Genomic DNA, 23040 nt, shown 5'->3' on the forward strand with positions numbered 1-23040 from the left:
CAAGTATATCAAATGGATTTACACAACTGTGGTTCGGCCAATATTGGCCTATGGATGTCTTGTGTGGTGGCAAAAGGGTGAAGTGAGAACGGTCCAATCAAAATTAGGCCATCTCCAAAGGATGTGCTTAATGGCGATGTCTGGAGCGTTCTCTTCAACTCCTACGGCAGCGCTAGAAGTTCTCTTTGACGTTGCCCCACTACACATTCATCTCAAACAAGAAGCCCTTTCTTGCACTTACCGGTTACGGGTACTCGGTCTACTAGAGGAAACTCCTGTGAACCGCAGTTCAACACACACCTCGTTGTTTCCACTTTTGGTGAATTGGGACAAAATTGTCCTTGCTCCAAGTGATCTTACAATTGCTTGTAATTTTCCATATAGGACATTTTCCACGAAATTCCCTTCCCGGGAAGAGTGGACATCTGGTTATCTGGAAAGAAGTATTTCAGACGGCATCGTATGTTACACTGATGGCTCCCTTCTCGAAGGTCGAGCAGGTGCTGGTGTTTATTCTCGTGAGCTAAGGCTGTATCAGTCTTATTCACTTGGTAGACACTGTACCGTTTTTCAGGCCGAAATCTTTGCTCTTACGTGCGGAGTGCAATCAGCACTTCAGCAGCACGTAATGGGCAAAGTAATATACTTCTGTTCAGATAGCCAGGCTGCTATTGAAGCACTTGCTTCGGCCAACTCCAGGTCGAAGATAGTTATCGCTTGTCGAACTCAAATCGAGGAGCTGAATTCAGCAAACGCTGTTCACCTTTTATGGGTACCTGGTCATTCTTCCATCGCTGGAAATGAATTGGCTGATGAGTTAGCTCGCTCTGGAGCATCACATGACTTCATTGGCCCTGAGCCAGCTATTCCGATATCGAAGTGTTGGATTAAGCTTCAGATTCACACCTGGGCTGTCACTCAACACAGACAATATTGGAATAGTTTGGAGTCATGTCGTCAAACCAAATTGTATAGTGCTGAGCCATCTCTACGGGTGGCGAAGTATCTAACTAATCTGTCTAAGCAGAATTGCAGCATGCTGGTCAAAGCATTGACTGGCCACTGCCGACTCAGCTATCACATGGCGAATATTCAGCAAGCTGATTCATTTGCCTGTGATAGCTGTGAATCCGATTATGGAACTTCGTATCATTTGATATGTAACTGTCCAGTTTTCGCGCAACTGCGTTTCCGAGTATTCGGTAAACACTTATTAAGTGAAACTGACTTCAGAAACCTGAATCTTCAGGATATTCTGTTGTTCTTAACCCGTTGTGGTAAAGAGCTATAGGCTCTCTTTCGCTTTATGCGTTATTACAGTGCCCTTTTCAGGGCGCTGTTTGAACCCATTGTGGTACGCTTGTGCGTTAGTACCCTCTTCCAGGGTATTTTTCCTATTTCCCTACCTGTCCCTGTCCCCATCCAAATCCTTTTTCCTTCCTTTTCCCTCAGGTAGATGATGAAATAGGCTGTTATTTTGGCGATGGCACAAATGTCCCAAATGGAGGATAACGTGCCTCTGGAGCCGGCCTTCTGATACCTGTCCAATAAGTTCTCATACAAAATACAAATTTTGAAAATATAATTTTATTTCACATCTGTGATTTATATTTTCAAAGTAAATGCATATATTGAAGGGCTACATAATACTGATTAAATAAAGCATACGATTTATAATAACGTTATTTTTTATTTGTTTTTAAAGCCTAGCAGTACACTTCCGTTTTCTGAAATCCGTTTGCTCCGGCACGCAAGAAAAATGTTCGAAAAGTTTTCCATTCTACGATAGCTAAATAGCGTCCATAGAATTAAATTTTGAGTTTTTATCTCAAGTATTGCACCAAATGGATATACGAAGGCTAAAACAATACAATTTTAGTGATGAAATGATAAGAAATTTGCAACTAAGCTTAACTTGAGTTGATTTCCTTCAAAATGATCATTATATTACAGATAAATATCATAAACAGGGTTGTTACGAGAAGGGTGGAAAAAAAATCCGCGCCAAATCCGCGCGAGCAAAACTTGAATCCGCGCCAAATCCGCGCGATACTGGAAATAAATTCGCGCCAAATCCGCGAGAGCGTGAAGGTATTTTTTTCGATATTGAAGAAATCCATTACTAGTTGAGTATTGAATGAAGAATAAACTTTTGATTCGTAAATCAACGCAACTCATGCTTTCTGAAAGTGAGTTTGAAGACATTTCGGCAAAACTCTCGTTATTTTTTTTCCAAAAACATTCCTCAAAGATCCATTGGGCGATTTTTGAAAAGAATTCGCTAGCAAAAATCTCAGGTGAAACATGCCAAGAATCAGGTAGTGTATTCGTGGGAAAACTATAAAAAAGCTGGGGAAATTTAAAAGAAACTATACAAAAATTAAACAAAGAGTATGAAACTTTCTTGGCTTTCTTTAAGTAATGCTGAAGTAGATAGTAACCCGAATCAAACTTTTTAGAAGAATTTTTGAAACTAGGGGAAATTACCTATTCTCGGCCGTTTTGTTCTCTTCGTCTTTGGGAGTTTTTTGAAACCTATTGAACTCAGAGTTGGTCTCAAATCCTTCCCAACTAAGCTGAATAATATGGCCAAGTTTCAGGCAATTTGGCTGACAAAAACCTCCCATGACGAAGAGAACAAACCTGCCGATAATACCCATTGTCACCCTAGTACGAATTTAAGAAGGATACTCATGAAGAATTCTCAAAAGATCACTTCGAACATTTTTTGAGTAATGCCTTAGTAGTTATTCAATGAATCTTCAGTGAGGAATTTTCCAAGGAGAATACTTGGCGAAACCCTTAAAATGAGTAATCACTGGAAAAATCCTAGAATAACAATATTGACAATTTTCAAGATTTACTTGGAGTTCTTTGAAATTCCTACAGGGTTTTGCTGGATTTTTATGGGTTTCTCCAAGAATTCCTGCAGTAATATATCCAGGAATGCCTGCAGAGATCCCCCAGTTTTTCACCAAAATTTTCACTAGCAATTCATGCAATGATTTATATACCTTTTTTAACCGTTATGTGGCCGGCAAAATTTTGCTTTTTTCTACACCGTATATTTCAAATGGGTGCTGGGTACCCGGGTACCCTGCCGGCCACATAAGGGTTAAAAGTTTCCTCTAGGATTCCCCTCAAAAGATTTTGTCCCGAAATAATCTAGGGATTTATCTAGAAATCTCTTTTCGAAATATATAGCAGGTGCCTTTAAAAATTGTACCAGTAATTCGGGCAGATTCCCTTTCGGCTTCTAATGAACGGATATCTTTCGGATATTACTTTTAAAGGAACACCGCCGCCGGCGGCGAACGATACGTTACGTCTGGGTCGAATGTGGACTCATACTTACGGTTACGATAAAACGGAGCATAGTTAATTCGCAGAAGAAGGCGCAATATAGCGACCAAAACGTCGGATGAATGCGTAAGAATCTATTTTTGAGTTATTCCTCCAAAGACTGAACGCCATACCCCCCAACATAATCACCATTAACAGTCGAAATTCGAAGGAATTCCTAGAAACAAAATTGATTTTTTTTTGAAAAACTTGAATTTGAGAGAACTCGAAAGTTGAATAAAGATGCACTTCATACCCGCGATGGAAATATTGGAGGAATCGTTGCACAATTTCTTCAGAGAAATATTTTGATGAGCTGATGAAATTCGTAACCGAATTGTCGAAAACCAGAACGAAAGCTTGCTCCGAATTCTTCACTAGAAGGATGTTGGGGTCTATATGACTCAGTCAGGCACGCTGAACGTACACTACGCTATCGTGGTGCGAAAATTCTAACATTTTAGGAGGGTTAAACATTTCATAATTTTGAATTCAAGTGTCGATAATCATTCAAATATTTCACTGTACACACTACAGAAATCATTTCCGCGCCAAATCCGCGCGAGAGACAAATTCCATAGGTAAATCAGCGCCAAATCCGCGAAAATCGCGAAATCCGCGGAATTCGCGAAATCCGCGCTGTTGTAACAAGCCTGCATAAAGCGTAAATTTTGGACCAAATTTACCACAATAGGGATACAAGTACGTTTCAGAAGTGAGAATGTTGTGAATCAACCAGATAAGATACAGCCATGCTTCTTTAAAACAACAAATCTTATTAAAACAGGTCAATGGTCATTTTTGTTTTATTCACGTTTTATTTTGTACAAAATAAAATGGCTTTGTACTCCACCAATACAGAGTCTCATATTTTTTCTCTTCTGGTCATAGTTACTACTAGCAATGGTGATGACTGGAACCTAATTTGTTTTAACTTTGAAATACCAAATGGCGTGCGTGCCAGTTGAAATAGACTTACGACACATAAGCGACCAACAGAGAAGGATAAAGGACAGTTAATTCCAAAACATATGCTGCATTTGATCAGTGTTAGTTGGCCTTTCAATAAATAAATTTACATTGAAAATCCTAATTACAGATGTGAAATGAATTCAGTTTGATTTTGTATAAGAACAAGAACCCTTTCCAGACGGGGAGGGGCCTCAGACCATATCAAGAACCTTTCCCGTCCCAAAAAATCCCTGCATTCAAATTATCACGCCAATCGGTCCAGTAGTTTTCGAATCCATAAAGGTCAGAAAAAAAAACAGACAGACAGAAATTCATTTCTTTTAGGTATAGATAGATAGATAGATAGATATATTACAGGAAGTTTATGTGTATGTATTGTATAAAGAGAACACAAGGAAATTTGAAATGAATATTTCACGTTTCTGTAGATGCATGCTATTCATCTCATAAAATCGTCCACTTAATGATTGGCCCTGTAAAGGGAGGTAAAGTTTTGTGAAATCCCATTTTGTATTTTAGTGATGTAGTCGTTCCGGGTATTTTTTTTTTATGAAAACCTGGTAGCAAAAATTGATTCACCGATAAATTTGACAATAAATTGCTAATTAGGCTGAAAGCGAACTGATACTTCACTTTTAAAATTCCTAATTTTCTCTACTTATAATTATATACATATAATATGAGTATACGATATATACAATGCGATTAAAGCGACCTCGACGCATCTCATTCCCTCAAACCACATTGAATGTACGCTAAAGAATGATCTTGATTTGCATAATTATTATTCCACTATATGTTTGATATATTATTCTTTATAACGTAATTAGTGGTTGACCCTAAAAATAAATCTCCTTAATCACACATACATCTGTAACACCAAAGCTGTGTGTATAGTTGCGAGAGCAAGTTCTTTGTTCACACATGCAAACACAACAGTGTGCAAGAGAGCACGCTCTCTGTTATTAATGCTGAGACAGTCAGCACAGCCTGCAGTACCGAACATGAGCAACAGCTTTAAACTGCTCGTTAGCACCAACTTTCAAATGCCGCCTCCATTGGGGTACGGACATATCATATATATTTATTTTAATTTTTTCAATGAATTTTGAACTGGATTTTATTTGTTGCACATAACAACATAAAAAGACCAGACGAAGCAATGGTGAATGGTAAGCCAAATATGTATCTGACATGACATATTTATAACTGAGACATTATTGAACATATCTTACGAACTGTGAACTGACTCATTCTATTATAAACAAATTATTTTCAACATAAGCAATGTTGACATCATCCAGATTTCATGCACAGATCATCAGACACATTTATAGAGCATATTTTATCGCACAAAGGTTATAAAGCTACTTTTCTTGATAAAAGCCTTCTGGTATCCATCAACATATGTCCATTACATTCTTGCCTATCGTCTATCCTTCCAAATGCACCCACATAAACAAACAGTGGCGGTGTTTCCAAGATAATGTTTATTTCTCTATCCAAACACCACGCGTCTCGATCGCAATGTAGTGGTACCCAAACAACAGCTGTTTTGGTTGGCCATGTGCCAGAGGTTTCTTGTTTGGTTGTCTGTATGCATTCGAGTGAGTTCGCTTTGATCAACGATTTCGTTTTTGATATGCTATACGCATAGAGCAGTCGAGTAGTCCCCGAGACGTCGTGCTTATGGCCATTGGCCATGGGAAGCCCCTTTGTTGTGCCAATGTCTACGCATAGAAGGAAACTGCGTAGAGAGGTCGACCCCATTTGTCCATCTGTTCGATACAAAACTTGCTTCCTCCCTGCTTCAGCCCTGTTGAGTTGTTTGATGTGCTAGCAGTAGTGGAACTATTAAGGGACACACCCACCTAAATGATGGGTTATGACCACCTAGGGCGATCGATATGTTTATAACATTATTGATTCGAAACAGAACGGAAGAAACGTGATCGGAAATTTGTCAGTTTTAATTAGAAGTCGACCGATTGACGAAGGGATGAACGAAGAAATTTTGGATACACTCACCGTCACGGTCGTCATTACACCAATTTTTCGAATCGTTTGTAAACAAATACTTAAGTCACGCTGTATTTAGCTAGGTTACCGAGCCACTTGGACAGTGGCTGCTGGTATTCTGGGCACTATTTCGTTATAACTCAGTCAATTCCAAACCAATTGACCTGAAACTCTGTACACGGCTAGAAACTATACGTAACTCACCGCACTTATAACACGCGACGCGAGACAGACACAACACTTATTATTCTTACAAAACGTTAAAAAGGAGATATAATTACCTTTTTGAGTCGACCGGTTTCGGGCTCGTTGTTGCCCATCGACAGGACGATGTCCGACTGATTACGATGATAACTAATACTACAATCCTACTGTGTGCAGTATTCGTCGTGAAGCATTGTATATTACTGAATTCTCAGCTTGGTCAAGTGGAAAAGAGAGGACATAATAGGGGCATCATCTTCATTCATAAGCGGGCGGTCGGCTGTAGCTATATACATGGATTCCCATGCGTTAAGCTGCGTAGCTTTTTGGACATTTTTCAGCAGTTTCGCTTGTTCCCAGTCTGCAGTATGTCCTAGCGTCGTGGTGTGCATTGCCACACTTGAATCGCAAGTTCTTTCGTGTTCTACCGCGTTCTTGTGTTCACGTAGACGAGTTTTAAACTTACGACGTGTTTGCCCAATATACACCGCGGGGCAGTCTCGGCATGGGATTTGGTAAATTCCGGATTTTTCGTCTATTGGAACTTTGTCTTTTAGATTGCACAATGCATCCTTTAAGGTGTTGCTGCTCTTGTACACCACCTGAAATCCGTGATGGTTGAGGGCTGTTTGGATTGGATTGGTGAGCTTAGGGTAAAAAGGAAGGCTGATCCGTTTAACATCCTCCTTTTCCGGCCGCAGTGTCGTAGCATTACTTCTGTATTTCTTCCTTTCGTGTTTTCGCAGGATTTTATCCACAAACTCCTTTTCGTACCCGTTCACCTCTGCAGCTTTGTGAATCCTGTTCCGCTCCTCGACGAACTCATCTCTTTCCATGGGTATGTTGTAGAGACGATGGCGAGGGGAAGTACTAGTATCGTTCGATGTAACTGCGCTTTTCCCAAACGTACCAGTAAATGACGCTTTGAACAGCCTGCAGAGACATTTAGAACGATGTCGAGTGCCCCGACACCAAATTGAGGCGTACCTTTCGGTGGCAGAAGTTTGTATGAACCAGAACTACTTCTCATTCAGAGGGAAGTTCTACAAACAGACCTTCGGCCTCAGCATGGGGAGCAAACTCTCTCCACTTCTTGCAAACCTCTTTTTGAGTGACTTCGAAGTTGGTTTAGAGAAAGAAAGGTGTTTTCCTCGAATCTGGAGACGCTATGTTGACGATGTCTTCGCAGTAGTCAAAGAGCGGTATTTGTCACAGACGCTTGAACTACTTAATTCGCGACATAGCACCATCAAGTTTACGGTAGAGCAAGAAGCGGAGGGTAAACTACCCTTCCTCGACTTGATGATTTCCAGGAGGGAAGATAACAAACTTAAATTTGGAATATATCGAAAACCAACTTCCACGGATCGGTATATAACATCAGATTCAAATCACTTCGGAGCCCAGCAAAAAGCAGCTTTCCACTCCATGGCCCATCGTCTCTACAACATACCCATGGAAAGAGATGAGTTCGTCGAGGAGCGGAACAGGATTCACAAAGCTGCAGAGGTGAACGGGTACGAAAAGGAGTTTGTGGATAAAATCCTGCGAAAACACGAAAGGAAGAAATACAGAAGTAATGCTACGACACTGCGGCCGGAAAAGGAGGATGTTAAACGGATCAGCCTTCCTTTTTACCCTAAGCTCACCAATCCAATCCAAACAGCCCTCAACCATCACGGATTTCAGGTGGTGTACAAGAGCAGCAACACCTTAAAGGATGCATTGTGCAATCTAAAAGACAAAGTTCCAATAGACGAAAAATCCGGAATTTACCAAATCCCATGCCGAGACTGCCCCGCGGTGTATATTGGGCAAACACGTCGTAAGTTTAAAACTCGTCTACGTGAACACAAGAACGCGGTAGAACACGAAAGAACTTGCGATTCAAGTGTGGCAATGCACACCACGACGCTAGGACATACTGCAGACTGGGAACAAGCGAAACTGCTGAAAAATGTCCAAAAAGCTACGCAGCTTAACGCATGGGAATCCATGTATATAGCTACAGCCGACCGCCCGCTTATGAATGAAGATGATGCCCCTATTATGTCCTCTCTTTTCCACTTGACCAAGCTGAGAATTCAGTAATATACAATGCTTCACGACGAATACTGCACACAGTAGGATTGTAGTATTAGTTATCATCGTAATCAGTCGGACATCGTCCTGTCGATGGGCAACAACGAGCCCGAAACCGGTCGACTCAAAAAGGTAATTATATCTCCTTTTTAACGTTTTGTAAGAATAATAAGTGTTGTGTCTGTCTCGCGTCGCGTGTTATAAGTGTTGTCGAGGTTCTTACGTTAGCGCAAACCCATGAAGTGAAGTAACTCACCGCGTTTCACAAATTGTGCCAATTGGTTCAAAACTGACTGAGTTATAGTAGAAAAGTGTTCAAAATAGAAGTCCTGCTGAGATGGTTTCACATTCCTATGCTTGGTATGTATATTTTACATATAATGTTTATTTAGTAGATCCTCAGTAGTCAATGTGTATAATGATTGTATGAGAGCCAAAAATCGCTAAGTTAACGATATTAACTTTTGAAACAGATTGCAAAGAAATAAACATTAGTCGGAAGTTAAATGTAGAAGAAACAAACATCAATTTTAACCTTTTAGAACGCGCGCTATCAAACAATTGACATTGCACCACGCTCGCGCTATATATGACGAGCGAGGTTTTTTGGTTGTGTTGTACTTTTTACAACGGCGCGAGTCCTGAAGGGTTAAGCCAAATCTAAGTTCGAATACAATTTAATTTTAGAATTCAGAAACTATTAGGTTATAAACTAAGGTAAAATTTTCTAAGTCGTTGACGGTTTGTGGCCTTGTAGTTTGATTCGAACTTAGAAAAAGATTTCCATGGGTGATTTGATGGAATTCAAAATTTAGGGTGGGCTGGTAGCGCCCCTCCAGGAGCTCTTTCTCGGATTCCACAGGAAATCCTTCGTATCTTCTGCATAAAATACTTCCAGGACCCATCCAGGAGTTTCTTCTGGGATTCCTCAGGGTGCTCATTATGAGATTCATCCGGGAGTTTATTTAGGAGTCCTTCAAAACCTCCACCTGAGATTCTTCCAGGAGTTTCTTCTGCTATTCCTAAAGCGGTTCCATCTGGGATTCTCCAAGTGCTCTGCCAAGATTTCTCCTGGAAGTACTCCAGAGATTCCCTCACAAATTCTTTCCGATTTCTCAAGGAATTCTGGGATTCCACCAGGAGTTCCTGAATTCTTATAGGAATTCCTCCGTAGTTTCTCCATAAATTTATTCCAGGGCTTTTCTATGAGTCTGATATACCTCACGGAGCTTCATCTGTGATTCTTCTTGGTGTTTCTTCTGGGATTCTTCCAAAAGTCTTCAAAAATTTCTAAATGTTCAGTTAGGGATTCCTCTGGGAACACTTTCCATATTCCTTCTGAGGCTTCAAAAGGTTTTTTTCTGCGATCTCTTCGGGAATTCATTCCGGGATTCCTAATAGTTTGTTTTGGAATGCCTTCAGAAGTTTTTTTCTGGGATTTCCAGAAATAATTCCGAGAAAACGGAATCTTGGAAGGAACTATAGGAGAAAACCTAAAAAGAACTCCGAAAATAATTCATTGCAAAGCTACTGGAGACTAGGATAGAGGAGTTCCTTAAGGAATTGTTGGAGATATTCATCAAGGAACTTCTGCAGGATCTTCATAAGAAACGCCTTACTCTTTACTCCTTCATAAGTTCCATAACAAGTTCCATAAACCCTCGATAAGGAAATCTTTTAAATACTCCTAGAAGAATACTCTAATAAACTTCTGGTGTATTTTTTTTGAAAATGATGTTCCGAAGGAATTTCAGATGGATCTGCAGGAAAGGACTTCCAGGAAGAATCCCCAAAGCAATTACGTTAGATGTTCTTGGAAGAATCATGGAAGAAGTTCTAGGAGGAATCCTGGAAGGAGATCCCAGAAGAAATCCGCAATAAATTCAAAATGTTATCCCCAAATTAATTCCTAGAGGAATCCAGGAAGGAGTGCCTGAAGAAATCCTGGAAGCAGTGCCTGAGAGAATCCCAGACAAAGAGTCCGGAAGGAGTTCCCGGAATAATACCGAAAGGAGTTCCCGAAAAAAATCCGGAAAGAGTTGCCGAAGGAATCCGGGAAGAATCCCTGAACAGGCTCTTGAAGGAATCGTGGAAGAAGTTCCCGGAGGATATCCCACAGGTATCCCGGGAGGGGTTCATGAAGGTATACCAGAAGAAGGATTTCAGGAAGGATTTGCTTGATGAATCTCAGAAAAAAATAAATCCTGAAGAAATCATAGAAGGAACTCCCGGAGGAACCTAGCATGAAATTCCTGGAGGAGTCCTGGTGGAACCCCTGAAGGAATTTTGGAAGAAGTTCTTGAAGGAATCCTGAAAGAAATTTATGAAATAGGAATCTCCAGAAGGAACTATGGATGGGACCCGTAAAACATCTGGAGAAATCCTAGTAGGAACTCCAGGAGGAATCCCAGAAGAGAATCCCAATGGAAATCCTAAACAAATGCCTAAAGGAATCCAGGAAGGAGTTCTTGAAGAAATTCTGGTAGCAGTTCCTGAGGTTGCTTAAGGAATCCTGGAAGAAGTTCCCTGTTATCCCGGGAGGGGTTCTTGACGGAATGCCGGTTGGAGTTCTTGGATGAATCCCAGAACAAGGAGGATCTCTGGTAGGATTTTCTTGATGCGTATGAGAAAAAAAAATCCTGAGGTAATAAAAAAAAGAACTCTCGGAGGAACGTCGCATGAAATTCCTGAAGGAGCCCTAGTGGAATCCCTGAAGAGATTTCTGAAAAAAAAAATCATGGAAAAAAACTTCAGTAGGTATCCCGGAAGAAGTCTGAGGTGAAATTGCTGGAAGGATCCGAGCAGAAGTTTCTAGGAGGAACTATGTACCCCTAAAAACACCTGGAGAAATCCTAGTAGGAATTTTAGGAAGAATCCTAGAAGAAACTCCTTGAAAAATCCCGGAAAGAATCTCAGATGGACTCCTGGAAGGACTTTTTGGAGGGGAATCCCAGATGGAACCTGTTCAGCAATCTCTGAAGAAAGTCCTGGGAATCCCATAATATTCCTGAGAGAAATGTAGAAAAATTGTGAATGAATTCCGGATGGAATTCCTGTGGGATCCCAGAAGGAGCGTCTGAAGGGGTGATACCAGCAAATCATTAATCAGAACACTTTTCACGCATGTGAACCCCACATTTAGAATTCAATCAAACCAGTCATGCTGGTGCTGATGAAATTTTAGAAAGTCCGAATCGTAAACAACAAGGCCACGAAATGTCGGGGACGTTCGGGGACGCAACCAATTTCACCCAACTTTGCACAGTTGATTGGGATGTTCAAAAAAATCGTAAAATCTTTGTTCCAAAAAATCTACCTTGTTGACCCAGTCTAAGGTGTACATATATTAACAATCCTTTTACACACAACCATTAGCGGAGCCAGCTTTTTCTTTTTTCTTGCTCACTCTCCCAAACATGCAAGCGAAAGAGCGAGATGAAAGAGGGGGCAAGCTGCCTCCTCTTCCATCTTTCTCTTTCTCGTGTACGTATAGGAGAGTGAGTAAGAAGAAAGAGAATGCTGGCTCCGCCAATGCACACAACATCTCTCTCTCTCTTCTTGGCGTAACGTCCTCATTGGGACAAAGCCTGCTTCTCAGCTTAGTGTTCTATGAGCACTTCCACAGTTATTAACTGAGAGCTTCCTCTGCCAATGATCATTTTGCATGCGTATATCGTGTGGCAGGCACGAAGATACTCTATGCCCAAGGAAGTCAAGGAAATTTCCTTTACGAAAAAGATCCTGGACCGACCGGGAATCGAACCCGTCACCCTCAGCATGGTCATGCTGAATACCCGTGCGTTTACCGCCTCGGCTATATGGGCCTTCATACACACAACATACAATATTTCAAATTAATAATCAAACTTTGCGTCCATCAATAACTCACACATTATTTATGATCCATTTCCAGGTTACATAATCGACCTGCTGCACAATACCGTATCTCAGGACATCAACGGAGTGGAACCCCTACCCACAAAACCTTCTCCCATTCCTAAACCATTCATCATAGCCAAAAATCGTTCCACCGAAGTCTACCACGATCATCACAACCAGCCCACACCGCAAGTACAAGATTATCTCTTCATTGTCAGTCGGGTTAACACAACCACTGCCGGAGTATACTATCTAAACGTTTCGGCGAAGGACACCCCGGCCACTTCCACTCAGGCCTTATCATCGGAACAAGACTCCAACAACACCACCACCAGCAGCAGCAGCAATGGTTCATTCAGCGTGATTGTCAAGGCAGATTACGACATGCGGCACGGGATCGAATTTCTAGGTAACCATTTCTCCTTGCAAGCCACTAGTTTGATAAGGGAGTTCTCACTGGTGAGACCTAACAACCACTACCACCAACACATTCGCCACCAACTCTAGCTAAGCCGCAAACTGAAATTTAGACCACCCAAAAACCTAGAAAAAATATTTACCCACGGTTTTCGGGTTAATAAAGTGCGGTCGACGATGGAAGTAGTCGTTATCAGCAGTTTAATTATTAATCCATCGAATGTAAACAAAACAGCAACTATATACACAAAGCGTGCCACAAACAACCTTGCCGGGGCCGGGTCGATCTTGGATTATTCCAGCTGGTTACTTTTCTATACTAGTGTTCGAAACAATGTGACCATCTTCAGGAATCAAGATTTCGTCATATTTCAACTAACACAATGTGACATTTCAATAGATCCTATCGTCTATTGGAAATTCAGTTGTGCAGTAAATTACCTTATTGAGCTTCGTGAAAACTATTAACCGAAGAAAACATATCCTCTGTAAACTTCATACCAATTTAAGTTTAAGTCATACCAAAATCGAAGTAGTATTCCTTGATAAGTATTAATACAAATAAAGTGTTCACAGTCTTTTCAAAAGCAGTATAAGTTAATGCTAAAAATATTTTCATTATATTGCTAGCAGGCACAATCCCGGGCGCCGTCAAGGTTTGTCCTGGTCTCCTTTGGGGCAAAGAGTTGGCCTATATGTATGCATGTAGCTAAACAAGAAGGACGGGGAAACGACTCTAGGAAGAGGGGCCTGAGGGATATTGATTAGCTTCATCACAACGAACTGGAAGCACGTCAATCAATGGAATATGATAGTAGGCAGCACTCAATTAGCATCAGCATCTGCTGATGACGTGAGTGCATAGAAGTACTGACGTCAACGCTTCAATGGCAGTGACGATGAAAAAGTTTCCCACTGGAGCAGAATAGCTATTTCGCCAAACGAACATGTCCGACAAAAAGGGAAAAGTGCATCTTGCATTACTTTGGAATAAATGCTTTCTGATCTAATCTCGAAAACTAAAAATACAGAAGTTAAAGATTTCACGTATGATGTAAAGCTGTTTTTGGATTTCATCCAGAAGCCACTGATTTTTTTCGAAAAATTTCAGAAGATTCTCCTAACAATACCACAAAAACCTCACCGGGAATATCACCAATATCTCTTCAACGAATTGACCATGAAAATTCCATCAGAATCTGCTCGAAGAAATCGGATGGAAACTGTTCCAAGGATAGCAAGAGAAATGATTCAATTAGTTGAGATCTACGTCGTAAGAGGAAATCTATTAATTTTTAGACACAATTTGTTCCAAAATTTAAGATTTACGTTGAGTCATTCTTAACGGCTGAGTGCTTAAACATCATGGATCTCACAACATTTTGACTTTTAAATATTGCCAATATTACACTTTTGAACATCAATCTCGTTGTGTATTTTTTTTTGGAGAACAACCTTAGTGAACCAATATGATTGTGTGCATGCTTGGGCTTTGCTACACAATATACAAACATATGCAAAGGCAGTGGAGAAAAACCTTTCAATCAATAAATGTGGAAGTGCTAAAACACTTAGTTGAAGAGAGATATGCCAAGTTTCAATGGTAACGTAGTACCAGAAAGAATAACAAAAATATATGGGCCATAACAAGTCATAGGAACACTGAGCATAAAAATAGAAAGTTTTGCTCAAATCAATACCAATTATGGATTCAACAAGCATTCCTTTACAGATTGCAACACATCATGTGACAAACTTGGTTTTGATTACATTGATCACAATGGTGGACAAAGTCATGTTTGATCTAGGACAATGATACCCATGTTATGCAAAGATCGGTCCCTAAACCGTCTGTTTTTGGAACAGGATGAACATAGGGGCATAGGCTGGAGAAGGGTACTCATACCCTTGATATTTTACAGGGCTGGGGAAAACGAATAGAAAAGCTAGACTTTACATATACTGGCGTGAGTGAGAAATGGACAAATTGAGGTGAAATTTGCGAAAAAGTTACTCGTCCTCTCACCGAGAGGACGAGTAACTTTTTCGCAAATTTCACCTCAATTTGTCCATTTCTCACTCACGCCAGTATATGTAAAGTCTAGCTTTTGGAATAAAGTAAAACTTCCATTCGGCTGGTTAAGCCGCAAAAATCGATAATTAATTAATTTAATTATGAATAGAAAAGGTTTCAAATTTTCGAGATTGTATCAGTTTTTGAGAATAATTCTAGACGATCATTTGAAAAGGGCCTATCTGCTTTTTGTAAACAAACATGTTTCTGTTTCTGTATGGCCCATCTGCATCCACCCACGCACATAAACACCCTTATCAGAAAGAGTGTTCTTCAAGCTATCTGTTAAGAGTGTTGATGTGAGTGGGTGGATGCAGATGAGCCCTACAGAGACAGAAACATGTTTGTTTACAAAAAGCAGATAGGCCCTTTACAAATGTTCGTCTATAATTTGACAAAATCTGCAACGCTCTTCAGTTTATAATTGTCCATTTTACGTCTGCTGTAACGACTATTGAATGTGTCAAGTTATTACTAAGGCAAAAGAATTCAGAAATAATAAGTTGAAAGGGTAGTAGACCAAGTTCCAATGTAAACGTAGATCCGAAAAAAAGAAGAAGCAGATGATACACGTTCTAGTGCAGTGCCCCGTAAATGCACCGCAGCGCCTACTCATCCTGCTGCAATGCACGTTCCGTGGATTGCACTTGCCAATTGTGACAAGTTGTTTATTCGGCGGCGAAAATGTTTACGATGAGCTTCGTAAATAGCCTTAATCGACAGAAAAGTGATTACTTGCATTGCTTTTGATTGGAATCTTTTGCTGGATTTGCGCCAAACATGTTTACGTTTAGGGCGGCAATTTGTCTTTACTAAAGATGATTAGGCTTGGGTTGAAAATCTGCCTAATAAATCTAATAATAATGTCTTGTTGACTTCAATCGGTGTCGGAAGTTAAGTCTGTTTTTAATTTTGATTCTAATGCAATTTTGATGATTTTTTAAATGTATTTTTCCGAAATCTTGTGGCATAAAACAGAATCGTAAACAACTGAGTTTACTTTTGGGGTCATACATGATTCCTACGGTCCCAAAGGGTTAAGAAAGACTCCAAATAGCAACTCTCTATTCATCGCTAATGAATCTCAAAACAATCAAGAAAACATTTCGTATTTGCAATTAAAACGGTCATCGACAACAGATTAGAAAGCAATCGCACTTGCTTAGGAAGCTTCTCACTCATCCAAGGTCATGAACACTTCAGAATATACACAACCGTAGGAATACCACGCGCCAAACAAACTACTCTGAAGCAACGTCATCACATCACACCCGTCTAATAGCTCTCTTGGCGGACGTCCAAACAACAACTGAGGAAACACAACCGAAAACTGACGTCACCGAATTTCGAACTGTTTGTAACTATTTTTGGCCCCACGCTCTACACACTAAATGACACTAACCTTCACGTGTGACTTGGTTCCACTTGGCTGACTCCCAACTCTTGCGATAGTTTTACGCTAACGGACACTTTCGCTGTTTAAATCCAGCACACTGTCGTTGCTTTTTGTGTATTTTCACTGCACGCAATCAAACTGATGAAGTTGCGCCAAACGAACTCTCAGATCACAACGCTGCAATTAAACCGTTTGCCCAATCTGTCTGTTCGCGAATTGCGCGATCTTCGTCCGGGCAGATGATCTTCGGTTTCTTCAACTCCCAAAAGTCTCTATCGAGAGTTCAATAGCAAAACAACGTCAAAGCGCAAAAGACACCGCCTACAACACGCACGCGACAATACGAGGCATCAATGACGAACGACGAACGGAAAGATTCAACCGTACGGCACCGCTTGGCTTGATTCAACTGACTGCGGATAGTCGACTGACTGATTGACTGACTAGCTTATTCACCACAGAGCATGGCACGACACAGCTCACAGCTGTGATCGCGAGCGCGGGCTCGGAATAATCGGAATCAACAGAACTGCACCATCTGCCACAGCGTATTTTACGTGTTGTGTTGGTGTGCTCTCAATCCCCATCCTACTAGTATCAAGAAAGAGTGTGAGCGCGGGCGACGAATAATGCCGCCGATTGAGAGACCGGGCTCTTCGGTGATAATTGCTTTTCGAACTCTACTTCTATTATGCTTTCCCAAAGTGGAATGGCAACGCGATCTAAGTGTTTCAATTTGGGATGCTTAATGGAAAATGCTGATGCGTTATCGGCGAATGCAAAGACCAAAAGAGAACATTTAGGAATGTAATTAAGCAAGAAATGTGAGAATAGAAGAAGAAACGTTTAATTAGAACTTGTGAATGGATTATGTACAAAGAAATCCGTTGAACTCTTCAGTTTCATGATTTCGTATTGGTAATCGCAATAGTCTTTCATATTCCTACACACTAAAAAAATCTCAATTTTAATAGTGACACAATTGATGGAACTGCCTGAAAAAGCTTTGACATAAACATAAATGTGCCACATTTTTACACTTTTTGTGACGTACGTATTAAGTTTATATTGTTTGAGTTCTTCCAGCCATAGTTATAAATCACAGAACTGATAATTTAGTTCTCTATGCTGTAAATTTACGCGATATGTTACAGAAACATAATGATAACTGATGTTGAACTGTCAAACAGCTCCTTACAAAATCAGATGAAGACTGCAGTCGATTGGAAATTTGTTTACTACGAAGGTGTAACAGCATGAAAACCGCTCATAAATTTAACACCGAGTTGAGCCACAAACCTGGAAATGACAATCTGTTGCCATCAGCCGATGCAGTGGTAAACGAAAACAGCCACGCTCAGTCAATCAGAAAGCGGCTTTGTCTGCTTGGCTGCGATGACGGCTGTCTCAGTACATACATACACGCCAGCAGTGACGACGCGACAGCCGAACTGGCAAGTTTGTTTATGGTAGAACTTGTTCATCTTCGACTGCCATCTCTTCAATGTGGTGAGTCAGCCGAGAGAGCAAGATCGAAAACTGACACTCTGAGGATCGAAGTTCGATTCCCGGATGGAACTTTTTGTGTTTTTTTTTTGTTTCAATATTCTGTGCTATAAATAGCACAGTTCTCAATCATGTATACAAGCAGCCGACGCGCTGAGCTGTTGCGGTAAAATTACATGAGTCAAGCATTTTCCGTTTCCTGTAAAAATAAGATCGCACACAATTTTGCGTCAAATGTGTTGCTTTTATATGTCGGACTTATATGACACAAAATTACAAGATTTTTTCGAAGTGTGTAATTTAGATGAATGAAACAAATTGATACTGGGTTGGCGTACTATCTATAGATCCTTATTTTTCAATATCTCCATCCCTACCTGCTATGAACAGCCCGAAGGATAGTTAGTAGGGTGAAAATTTACTTCGTCATTCGCGCTAATTCCCGTCATGTCAGATGGATAGCCAAGATTTCAACGTACTTTAACCAACTGCTTTTTAAATGGAAGTAAAAAAAAACGACTATCAATAATCAGCCCTTACAGTACTGGAAATCGAATAGGCTCAGTGTACCAGTTATTGATATAGTACCTCAAATTCGCCATAGTTGATTTTCAACCTTTAACAATGCAAATCAACAAGAAAAAATATGTGAACTAAAAATCACGTTCACAAAAGATTTATTTATTTATTTACTTATTTATTTATATGAATCGCTTCATCTGACCTGATGTCTCAATGAAGTTGGACAGGGAAAAGCCATATTGAAAGGAGCATAAAAACCCTTTTAAAGACAATAAAAACAATACAAAATGGGAACATACACAATCTAGTCACAATACAAAAGCTATACTAACTAAACTTAACTAACAGCAATATCGTAATGGTAAAATGTGAGGGTTTTGTCTATCTTACATTGCTAAAAAAAACGGAAAATTGTCGCTGAAGAGTAGACACGGGTAAGTTGAAGTCGTATAAATGAGACCAGGGTTGTGCAGTTTCAGGATGGTCAATGTCGAATGACACTCGCTCTAACCATCACTTCATACGACAAACGCAGTCAATCAAAACATAATCGGTTCACGCAAAAGCCATTCAAGCCAACCCTCGTTCAATGCAGAGTCAACCTCATCCAACAGCAGCGATCGTCTCTTGTTTTCGAACCACACGATGAAACACCGAAGCGAGTTTTTGTTCTACGCTTTGCATTCTATTCATAGGGCGTGCTATGTTTGTGTTTTCTGCGCCATGCAATACTACTTAACAAATTGACCCTCATCCTGGCATTTTCAGGCGAGAGTCACCCAGCAGTGAGTGACATAGCTCTGCGTCGGAACGACGGTTAAGAAGCGTTCGGCTACTCAAGAGATTTGCAGAGAAAGAGCGTGGCGGCGGCAGCCACCGTATCAATGCGTTCGTCTCGAATGTGTACGTTAGCAACATAGAGACGGTCGGCTGTAGCGTTGATGGAGGAAGAAGGGCAATGTAGATGTTGCGGCTTTTTTATGTTATGATGGTGATAATGCACAAGACTGAATGAGACACTTCATTAAAGGTACCGTGATTTCGGGTGTAATTGATCAGTGAGGTGAAATTGATCGACGAGAGGTCCGTTTTTGTTTGTTAAAAATAACGCTTTAAACTTTAAACAATTTGTGGAAAATGGCTATCACCTTGCTCAAGGTTTATTGAATGATGAGTTTACATGTTTTACAGCCAATTGATTACATATTTCGGTACTAAAGTCAATATTTTCCGAAACTGCGTGTTAGGCGACCTTCAAAGACACTTCCAAACTTTTGTTACCGTAGTTGTATCACACATGTAATGAATATTCGAATGAATGTTTATTGCTGCCAAATATTCGCTAAACCCGATTTCGTCATCAAAAGTTCTATAAATATTGTAATTTATGCATAAAATTGCACTTTTTCGGAAGTACAATATTGATACACATAATTAGTGAGATAATAGCATACTTTTAGGCGTTTTCTTTCGATATATTAAACTTTAAACTTAAATAATTAAAAATTTAGTAAACTTGTAACAGTTTTGCATTGCTTTTCGCATTCTAGGGTGGTTAATTTAGATGGAAAAATAATTTTCAGCATTTACAAAGACATTCCACTGACTGATCAATTTCACCCCAAAAGTAAAATTTTTGATTTTTTATTTAAAATGATATTTATTATAATAAAATGATTTGCTGTAAAAGTTTCAACCTCGTTGAGTGATGAAAACCATGGTCGTACTTGTTTAAAAGCATTAAATTTAACCATATCGACAAACATTTAAAAATTAGACACAAAAAACTGCGAAAAGTGATCAATTTCACCCGAAATCACGGTAGCTGACATAAACCGAACCGAATCGTGCTGCCCATAGAGACATTCCGGCAATCTAAAAAAGGCTTGTTTCGTCTTCGTAAATGGCGCTCAGGAGCATAGAAACTTAGCATTTCAAGCAGAGTTGGAGAGTCGACAATTCCGTTGAGGATTTTGGTTACAAACAGTGCTTGCATAGTTCTTTGCACCAGGGAAGATTCCGTAGAGCGTATCGTACCAACTTCTTTTGAATGGACTCGAGCCGGTTGATCCACGTTGATTGGTACGGGCACCAAACCACAACAGCGAACTCCTAAATCGACCGCACTAACGCACAGTAAAGTGATCGCAAGCAGTGCAGATCCTGAAATCCTTTGACAATTTTCATAATGAAACCAAGTTGTCGGTTAGCTTTGGATATAACTTCATCACAATGGAACCGGAACGTAAGTCGGTCGTCGAACGTAACTCCTAAGTCCTTGATACGATGAACTCTTTCAAGGCTTTTTTCGGAGAGTTTGTAATCGAAAATAATGGATTTGAGTTTCCGGCTATACGATATGACTTGGCACTTTTCGATGCTAAGTGTAAGGCAGTTTCCTACACATTATTGTTCAAAACGTTGAAGTAATCCCTGGAGTGCAATGTATACGATCATATACATTTTCATATCATCAGCATAGAAAAGTTTAACACCAGATGGCAGGATCAGCGTTACATCATTAATAAAAAGTAAATAATGTCCTGGTCCAAATCCTTATGCATCATAAAATCCTCCTAGGACGTTGTGAAGCATCTGATGTTTTGAAGTCACAAGAGACGTTATGTCACAGATAAAAAGCATCACAAATACCTGGAACATTATGGCTTCGAACGTACACTGCTCCTGGACTTCCTGATAACTTTCCAAGAAGAAATCCAGATGGAACTTCTAGAGAAATTTTCGGTGGAATTGCAAGAAGAAATCCCAATTGAACTCATAGAGAAATTCACGATGGAACTACTAGGAGAATTCCTGGTTAAAGTCCTGGAGAGGAACTCCCAGTGAATCTCCTAGAAGAATTCCTGGTGGCACTTCTGCAAGAATTGATGGTGGAGCTCCCAGAGAAATTCTCGGTGAAACTATCAGAAACATTTCTCCTGGAACTCCTGAAGAAGATTTTGTAGTGGAATTCCTAGAGGATGTCGCAGTGAAACTTCTAGAGGAATTCTCGGTGAAACTTTGAAACGTATGCCCGGAGAAACTCCAGTGGGTTCTAAAGGTCCTTCTTCTTGGCGTTACGTCCCAACTGGGATAAAGCTTGTCAGCTTAGTGCTCTATAAGAAGTTCCATAGTTATTAACTGAGAGCTTTCTACCAATGATCATTTTGCTTGTGTATATCGTGTAGCAGGCACGGAAATACGCTATGCCCTAAGTCAAAGAAATTTCCATTACAAGCGGTCCCGGGAATCGTATACCTGTTACTCTCAGCATGCTCATGTAGAGGAGTCGTGGATATTGGCGGTGGAACTCGTAAAGAAAGTCAGTGGAATTACCGATGGAATTCTCGATTGAGAATTCCTACTAGAACTCCTACAGGAATACAAGTGAAACGCCTCACAGGAATTCTTGTTGTAACGAATTTATGATGGATCTTTTGCGGGATATCACAGTGGATCTCCTACAGGAATACCCGGTGCAACTTCTGCGGGTATTCGTGGTGGAGTTTATTACGAAAAAATGATGCAGCACTACAAATGCATATTAAAATATAACATCTTGTAGTGGAACCTTATAAATGCGTAATAAAGTAGGACATCACATACGAACATACACAACACATAACATAAATGTTGCCCTGTTACCCTATTGGATAACCATTTCCGATGTCAGGATGACGAGGTTTCATAAATGTTGTTGGTCCATCAGTCAATCCTGTAATCGTATTTTGTCTGGCAGTTTGCCTTTCGTTCGCAGCATTAGTTGCTTTCATAGTTCGAGTTTTGTCTAGGAATTTCGAATCCTAAGGGGGCATCCCGATGCTGGTTTCATCACTGAGTTCTATAACTTGAAGTCTGTGCCAGGGAAAGGTTTACATCTCTAGCACTTAATCACGACCCGAAATAGCCTGAATGTCGGCAATCGAAATAGGATTGCGGGCCTCTATTCTGCCAGAGCCCTGTTAATGTGCATTATTACTAGGGGAATATTCACAAGTTAAAATAGCACATTTAACACAAAAATAAAAGTTGTAATACAACCACACCCAACGGAAAAGAAATTTTTGTGGATGAAACCATCCACAAAAATTTCGTACGTACTTAAATTATATAAAAACTTATATAAAAGGTACCCTTAACATATAACTTACATCCAACTTCAACAGAGACTCTTCTGTCCTGGTAGAAGACCTTGAAGTTGGTTCGGCTAGACCTACTGCAATACACCAGGAACACAACAAAACTGTACGTAGGCTTCAATTCCAAATCGAACAGAACATTCCATCATTGGATTTTCGATCTTGGCGGCACTAGTACAAACTCAAACAAAAAACTCCAAATCGATCAGAAAAATTCCATCATTGGATTATCGATCTTGGATTAACTAAATATACTCAACACAAAAGAAATGGAAACTTGCTTCACAACGTAGTGTAGTTGTGCAGAACAGGCAAAGCTTTCCATTTCTATATTCCGTCACGATCGCAACGAAAAATCTTATACATCTAAACACAAGCCTAACCTAATACTATTGCTATATGTACACTATTTACAATGCCCGCGTGGGTTTTGCGGTTGGGCGCCATAACATGGACACCTACAAAACCCGTGCCGACGTTGGGCGCCA

General features: G+C 40.2%; 2 protein-coding genes across 3 annotated transcripts in view; one reads left to right on the top strand and one right to left on the bottom strand.

The window, feature by feature from the left end:
• Positions 1-23040, bottom strand: part of LOC109405198 (mucin-5AC) — a 173124-nt gene that overhangs the window by 141112 nt on the left and 8972 nt on the right. The gene's annotated exons all lie outside the window — the stretch shown is intronic.
• The window catches only part of LOC109412872 (serine-rich adhesin for platelets), a 101247-nt gene that overhangs the window by 75028 nt on the left and 3179 nt on the right, over positions 1-23040 (top strand). Inside the window, exon 6 of the mRNA XM_029864510.2 lies at positions 12533-12907. Within this exon, the coding sequence (XP_029720370.2) occupies positions 12533-12907 (375 nt within the window). The remainder of the gene's footprint in view (positions 1-12532; positions 12908-23040) is intronic.

Source organism: Aedes albopictus, chromosome 1 (genome assembly GCF_035046485.1).
Source record: "Aedes albopictus strain Foshan chromosome 1, AalbF5, whole genome shotgun sequence".
Taxonomy (NCBI): domain Eukaryota; kingdom Metazoa; phylum Arthropoda; class Insecta; order Diptera; family Culicidae; genus Aedes; species Aedes albopictus.